Source organism: Cavia porcellus, unplaced genomic scaffold, assembly GCF_034190915.1.
Source record: "Cavia porcellus strain 051 isolate PalLab524CR breed Dunkin Hartley unplaced genomic scaffold, mCavPor4.1 scaffold_1, whole genome shotgun sequence".
Lineage (NCBI taxonomy): Eukaryota > Metazoa > Chordata > Mammalia > Rodentia > Caviidae > Cavia > Cavia porcellus.
The window spans coordinates 176,285,691-176,293,924 of NW_026947484.1; the positions used below are offsets into that span (position 1 = coordinate 176,285,691).

Sequence of the window (8,234 nt, forward strand, 5' to 3'; positions counted from 1 at the left end):
TTTGTTCTGGATTTGTTGTAGAGTTTTTTTTATTTGTTTTATATCTTTTTTATTACTGCATTCTAATTATACAGGTTAATGGGTCTCATTTTAGTTTTGCCTAATTTTGAGCTTTATATATATGATCATTCAGTACACATTATTCTAGGATTTGCTTCTTTTCAAACAACTCTGTTGGTTCAAGTAAGTATACTTATTTTATTTTTATTATTATATTATATGAGATTTCACCTATGAACATGCTATATTCTACATGTATGAATTTGGGGATGGTTTCCAGATGTGTGTTCTGTTATGTATGACACTGCTATAAATATTGCTATACCCATCTTCCAGGCACATAAGCAGGAGTTTCTAGTGTACAACACATATCAACTAGTCAAACTTAAAGCTTATCATACATTTGAGTCACAGATAATCATAAATTATTTGATATTTCTTCTATCAAGAGGAGGAGTATGTTTTTCCTTCCTTCCGAGTCTGGAGTAGCTTTACAGTTTTCTTTTTTCTTTTTTGTCTTTTTATTTTTTTTGCGGTCCCAGGGATTGAACTGATGACCTTCCACTTGCCGGGCAGGCACTTATGCCGCTGAGCTAAATCCCCAGCCCCAGTTTTCTATTTTCTGAAACAACGTGATAAAAGAGGCATTCTTGGACTTGAAAACCATAAAATAGCTGGCAGTCCCCACCTGCCCTCTCTCCGAAGCCTGATGCTATGCTGCACAGAAGTGGATCCACTACTAAATGATGAGTGACCATATGGAGAGAAACCCTAGAGGGTTGAGAAGAGCTATTCAGACACTTTAGCCAAGCTCCTAACTAAATGCAGCCACACTATCTGACCTCATAGTACGCAGAGCAAAAAACTCGGGCAACTCAAAGAATTGTGGATAATTACCGTCATTTTGCTTTAAGTATTAGTCTTTTTTTTCCTGGTACTGAGGATTCAACCAGCAGCCAAACACTATCACTGAGCTACAACTCCACCCCTTTTATTTTTGAGACAGTCTTACCAAATTTCCCAGGCTGGCCTGGAAAACTTCTAATCCTTCCTCAGCCTCAGCTGCCTAAGCAGCAAGGATTGTAAGTGTGCACCATATCCTACTTGGGAGAGCTAGTCCTGGTAAGTGACAGAGTAAATAATTTCAATTTGTTCTTCTTCAAGAGGTTTTTGAATATACTTGAACCTCTACTTTTTCATATATAATCAATTTATCTAGCTGTATGAACAAAATTAGTTAAGATTTTGATAGAAATTATATTGAATCTATAATTCAATTTAGGAAGAACTGGCATCTTTATGACATGGTCTAACCCATGAACATGATACTACCTCTATTTGGGTCTTTACCACCTTTTCAATACAATTGTGTAATTTCCTTTGGAAGGGTATTGTACATCTTTTGTTAGCTTTATTCCTGAATACTTGATTGTTTTTGATGTGCTTCAACTTTTGATCTGTAAATAAATTCAAACTTAATGAATAAGAATAGGACAAAGAATACTTGTACACATCCTTTACTTAGATGCACATGGGGTCAATATTAACTCAGCAGCACAACACCTGCCTGGCAAGCACAAGGTCATGAGGTCAATTCTTGGTACAAAAAAAAAAAAAAAAAAAAAAAAGATGAGCAGTGCATGGTAGCACTTGCCTATAATCTCAGCACCAATGAGGCTGAGACAGAAAGCTACCTAGTGAGCTCAAAATTTAAAAAAAAAAAAAAAAAAAAAGAGTAAGCTGAATGTATCATGGTCCATCACAGAGTTACAACATTGAAACAGTAATTATTTGTATCTAATAATTCATCAGCATTTTGTTAAATAACCCAATAATGCTCTTTAGAGCAATTTTTGCTTTCCAGTACAGTACAGGATCCACATTAGGATCAGAAATGCATTTGTTTCGCATATCTCTTTAGTCTCCTTTATCATTTTTACAGCATCTCTTGTCTCTTAGAATGTTGACTTTTGAAAACTACGGTCCCCCCTTTCATGTGATACTGTGTCTTCCTTAGTGTATCACCTCAGGCCTGCCTGCACTCACTGAGTAATTACTATTCTTTCCCTTGCAACAAATAAATAATTGGTATAAATAGAATCCTATTACTTTAAATTAATTGTGAAACTGTCAAGTATACTTAAAAATAATATAGTAAATTCTGTTTATTCAACAATTATCAAATTTTTGGAAGCAAATCCCAAATGTCATACAGTTTCACCTATGAATATTCCAGTATTTACAGGCTTAATAGATAAATTTTTAACACAATGTCATTATACCTAAAAAAAAGTATAATTCTTTAGTAGCATCCAATGCATGTCCATATTTAAATTTTCATAACATTTTCAGTAATGTTTTACTGATCTAATCTCGATCCAATAAGGATCTTGCATTGCACTTGTTAAACCTTGTAAATTACTTTAATCTGCATCAAATCTCCTTCTATTCTTTATGCCACTTACTTGCTGAAAGTTATAGATCATTTGCCCTGTAGCAGAGTCCACATTTAGGATTTTGAACTCACTTTTATTGCTATGTACTATATTTCTACACATTTCTGTATTTGTTGCAGATTTTTGCAAGAAATTATTTGTAGAAACCTAAATTACTTTCCTTCATGACTTTTTTGGGGGAGAGTTACCAGGAACCAAACTCAGGACCTTGTGCTTGCCAGGTGGGCATTGCACCACTGAGCTAAATCCCCAGCCCTGCTTCTCTATTAAGAATTTAGGTATACACTATCTTCATTTTCCATGTAGGATAATGAGACCTAAAAATAATGATACAATCTTATTCCATTAAAATCTATATTTTTATGTATAATTTACTTCAATCAGAAGAGAAGTATTGCCAGATAGAAAGCCTAAAATGCAGTAAGATATGAAAACCAAAGAGACTGGTAAATACAGAATCTAAAAAAAGGTACAATAATAGTAAAATAATGCTTGTGGAGTCAAAAGCATTAAAATTAAAAATATATTGTTACAATATATTTTAACTCCAGTGTTTAAGTAGTTTAACTTTTTAAATCCTTGACTTGTTTGGAAGAATGGCAAATTATATTTATTTTAGATAATGGTAAATTATGCACATGTAATAGAATGTCTAAATTAAAAGGCTAGCATTTTAGGTTGGTGGGAGATTATGGTGCTTAGTATGCAAGAGAATCTGGGTTTAATAACACCACAGTAATAATTTTTTTAAAAATTCTAGGTTAAACAATTGATAAGTAGAAATCCCAGACCTGGACAGTTTTGCTAACAAGGATAGGATCCGGACAGTGATAATGACATTTTGAAAAAGAAGGGCTCGGGGCTGGGGATTTAGCTCAGTGGCATAAGCGCCTGCCTTCCAAGTGTGGTCGTGAGTTTGATCCCTGGTACTGATGGGGGGGGGGAGAGGGGGAGAAGGGCTCTGTAAAGCCAGGTTAGAGAATTTTTTAAAAATTTTTTTAAATTTTAAAAAATAATCTCCTGGATCTCTCACCAATCAGTCAAATCCCTCTGAAGAGGTACAGACAGATCACATGATTAAAATTACTACAAAATGGGTGTTAGAGGCACACACGTGTAATCCCAGCATTCTTGGGAGGCTGAGGAAGGATAATACAAATTCAAACCCTGACTGGGCAATTTAGGGAGATCCTGCTTCAAAAGAAAACAACATAAAAAAGCTCAATGTAAAGGCCCTGAATTCAACCCATAGTAGTAACCAACCCCCAACCACAAATTACTTAAACTATTTCTAGGTCACCGGTTTAGTATGTAGTTGAATTTATTTTGTTACCATTCAATTTTAGTTTTTCTATCCCCTCATCTTTGGTAAAGGAAATTATAAAATATACATAGTTTAAAATTCAAAACCTTGTAATGATGTATACTCAGAGAACTTATTACGTGGCCTAAGCAGGTTTTGAACTTGCAGCAATCCTTCTGCCTCAGCCTCCTGAGTGCTGAGATTATAGGCATAAACCACCACACTTGCTGAGGAGTCCCTTCTTGGGGATAGTGAATCCTTTGCTTACTGTTAGAAATCCTATTATATGCTAAACTCTTTTTACGTATAGGATTCTATTTCTGGGCTTTGCTCTGTTACTTCAATTTATTCATGCACCAGATACTAAACTAATTTTAATTACTCTGGTTTTTAAAAATATTTTAATACTGTATCAGAGAAAAGTAGCTCCTGCCCCATTTGTATTATTTTTTGAATTTTTTTCTGTTTATTTTGGGTATTTATTTTTTCACATGAACTTTAGCATAGTTTGTGTAGTTTTTTTAAAAAACTGTTTTTCTTTTCAAAAATGGTTAAAAATTTTATCACATTTTCTCTGATTTTCAAGTGCTAGAGAAGTTGAGTAAATTAGACTTTAGGTTTTCATTACATTTGCAAGCACCCATCATCTTGAGGGGGAGAGAACTCTGGATGCCTTCTCTGAAGTGCCCTTGTCACGGACATCCTGCTCTGCTGCTTGTAGCACGTCTGGCTGCCTTTGCCATTCTTGCGCCAGTGACCGAGCCTTTGGCCCACTGGGAATCAGTCCAGCTATGTCACAAGTAAAGGATTACGACCTCTTAAAACAATAATTGGGACATTTTCATGTGAGCACTTTCATTAAAAATCACTTTAATATTTCTATATACTGCTTTTTAAATACTGAAAAGAGAAAATCACACACATAGAATGCATTTTACATATAATATATGTCTGCATACTTTTGAGAAAACAGATACAAAAGGGCAAACTAAAATTTAATGAAGCCAGGCCAGGTGTGGTGATGCAGAGCTATAATCCCAGCACTCGGGAGGCTGAGGCAGGAGGATTGCTGCGAGTTTGAGGCCAACCTGGGCTACAATGTAAGGCCAGCCTGAAATACAAACAGAGACCCTGTCTCAAAAAAAAAAGGCAGAGGGGTGGAATATTCAATGTTTCTGAGACAACAGGACAGTCAATTGAACCAACATGAACTGGACTCCCTAACTCACTTCCTATACAAATGATAAAATCATATATAATATATATATACCTATATATGTATATATATATATATATACCCATTTGCATACACACAGAATATATATATATTTATATATATGAAGTATATACATGTATGTGTATATATGGTGGCCCATATGTATACATATGTGTGTGTATGGCCATATATATACTGTGTAGCCCAATTTGGCCTCAAACTCTGTGAGCTCAAGGCCAGCCTGAAATATATATGTGGTGAGACTATCTCAAAAAAAACCAAATAAATAAATAATAAAAATAAATATAGGGGTTGGGGTTTAGCTCAGTGGTAGACCACTTACACAGTATGTGTGAATTCCAGGGTTCAATCTCTAGCACCACGAAAATTAATTAATAATAAATTTAGTGTAAAACCATAAAAGTACTAGAAAATCAATTTTAAAATGTCATGCTTTAACATGATCATCCTGGGTTGTCCCAAAAACACAAAAGCCTTAAAAGAACAGTAATTCTAACTTCATAAAAATACATGTCTTTATGTTAAACAAATAGTGGCATCAAAATCAATATGTGATTTTTAAAACTGAGATAACACGAGAAAATATTAGTAACACCTATGATAAAGAACACATTTTTTTAAATATACAAGTTCTCAGAGAGTCATCATAAATCCCACTGGTTAAACCAAGCAAATAAAAAGATATACAGACAGCCTTAAGCCACGTTTTCTCAACCTCTGGACTGCTGACATTTGGACTATACAACAGGAATGCCTGCGTATGCTAAGATATTTACCTCTGTTTGAGACTCCACTCTCCAGGTGCCATTAGCAACTCCCCTCAGTTATTGATAATCAAAACCCTTATCAGATACAGGTATTGCCATATGTCCTCTAGGCATCAAGAATGGTTTATAAAGAAATCTCTGTCCTCACTGTGATGAAACAAATGCAAACTTTATAACAAAGAATTATTTATTCTTTAAGTGGAATTTTTTGTTACCAATATTTTGCTGTTTGCCAACTTTTTAGCTTAGATAATCTTATTCATCCTTTTGGGTGTCCAATCTTTTAAAGGCAAATATCTATGTTAGAGCTATCAAAATTTAAAGTGCATATTCTGTTTGATTCAACAATTTCAACTGCAGGAATTTAGCTTAAAGATATACTCACATATATGCAAACAATTGAATACAAGAATAATCAGTGAACCAAAAATCTGGCAATAGGGGCTGGAGATTTACCTCAGCGGCATAAGCACCTGCCTTGCAAGCAGGCAGTCGTGGGTTTGATCCCCAGTACCGATAAAAAGGAAAAAGACAAAAAAAAAAATCTGGCAGAGCTGGTATTCCACAAAAGGAACAGGTTAAGTAAATAAGATTATATCCCTGTAGTCAGAGATTATGAAACAATTAAAAATAAGATGTCTGAGCATAATGACACTTGCCTGTAATCCCAGCAGCACTCTAGCAGTGCAAGTTCCAACTTTAACTGGGCAATTCAATGATTTTGCAAGACTCTGTCTCGAAATTAAAAATTTTACAAAGGGCTGGGGGATGTAACTCGATGTGAAAGCCTTGGGTTCAATTCCCAGCACTTGGAAAAGAAACAAAACAGAGAGGAATATTTACATGTACTGAAAATGTATATAGTGTACATCCCAAGACATATATGTGACATACATGTATAGCCTAAGTAAAAAGGTCAAAATGGAATCTGCTACTGTTTTTAAAATGTGTCTCTGGTTGGTGTACAAAATACTCTTATGATTACATAGAATAAGAACACACCAGCAAGTAATTGGGGATGTGGATTTTAAGAGTGAGGAAACTCACTTTTTGTTTTGCAAATGTCTTTTAGCTAAGACATTAGACATGGTTCAAGCTAATTAAGGCCTGGCCATATGACCTAGCTCAAGAGACCCAAACTTACCCACTTTCTACTAGGGGTTGAACCAAAAGCCTCTCTCTGGCACTGAACTGTATCCCCAGCCCATTATTTAGTTTTTGTTTTTTGAGACAACGTCTAGCTAAGTCCCAACGTTTCCCAGGCTGAAGCCAAACTTGCAATCCACCTGCCTCAGCTTCTCAGAGTGCAAAGGTTACAGGCAGGAGCCACCAGGTCCAGCTTGGACGGAAAACTTTACATAGAGACAAAAAGTGGAAAGGCAGTTGCCAGGGTCTGGAGATTGGCGGAAATTGGGAGACTTCGTTTCATGGGTACAGTTGCAGTTTTACAAGATGTAAAGTCAAGTAGTGGTTGGCTGCACAACAATGTGAATATACCTGGCACTCCTAAACTGTACGTTTAAACATGGTTAAGACAACAAATTTTACTTTACGTGTACTTTGCCACACTTAAAAATTTTTAAGTGGAAAAATATCCGCCCATAAAGATACCCGCATTTTCCCACATTTCAAGAACTGTCTGATTTGTTACTAGTTTGAAAATCACTTTTAAGAGATATTATTTCATTCCTCTATAACCAAGCGTTCAGACCTAGCGGAATCCCTGCGGTTCCCAGCTGCCCCACCGACCTTTCTCCCCTAGAATTCGCCCTCCTGGCGCCAGAGCAGCAGCTGCAGGCAGGGCCAAGATCAGGCTGCCAAAAGGAGCGTGGGGGGAGGGAGGATCCATTCTTGACGCGTTACCTGTGGACGAAGATTTTACGCTGCTGCCCTCCTGACTACAGTAGTAACACAACTTCGAGTTACTTTCCACGCGACGCTGCAGATCCACAGTACACAAGAAGTCCAGCACAGACCCGGGTTCCAAGAGCGCCGCGCCCGCCTCCGAGACCCTCCCTCCGCCGAGCCGTACCCATTGCTATCCCACTGAGTCTCGTCCCTATCCCCTTACCCGGTGTTGGGCAGCATGACTTCCCCAGATGGCTGGACCTAGCGACAACTGCGGTGGTGACTGCGGCGCCGATTAAGGCAAGAGCAGAGCGCGTACTCACGCTTCCTCCCGTGGCTCCGCCCCTTTCCCCGCCTCCTTCCCCGCCCTCTAAGGCCTTCAAGAAAAGTAGGATCTAAGAGAAGCCAGAGATTGATAAGTGCGCCTGCGCGCACAGTGGGCCCCTGGCGGTAGGCTTGTTTCCCTCACAGTCTCTTCCGGAGCCCTGGAAACCCGCTCTCTGCGCAAGCGCTGTGAAAGACAACTCGGCCCCGCCCCTCTCCCGGAGCCCTACGGGGACAATCGGTCTCCTAACACCTGGGGAGCGTCAGTGGCTACCTTTTCCTGGCCCTCAGGTTTGGTT

The 8,234-nt window shown here is 37.7% G+C and overlaps 1 protein-coding gene across 2 annotated transcripts in view; it reads right to left on the reverse strand.

The window, feature by feature from the left end:
* Hsdl2 (hydroxysteroid dehydrogenase like 2) overlaps positions 1-8,005 on the reverse strand; it is a 73,100-nt gene extending 65,095 nt beyond the window's left edge. For both annotated transcript variants that reach the window (XM_003463817.5, XM_013145894.3), the window contains exon 1: positions 7,835-8,005. In XM_003463817.5, the coding sequence (XP_003463865.3) occupies positions 7,835-7,851 (17 nt within the window). In that variant the 5' untranslated portion in view covers positions 7,852-8,005. The remainder of the gene's footprint in view (positions 1-7,834) is intronic.
* Between the last annotated feature and the right edge of the window lie 229 nt (positions 8,006-8,234).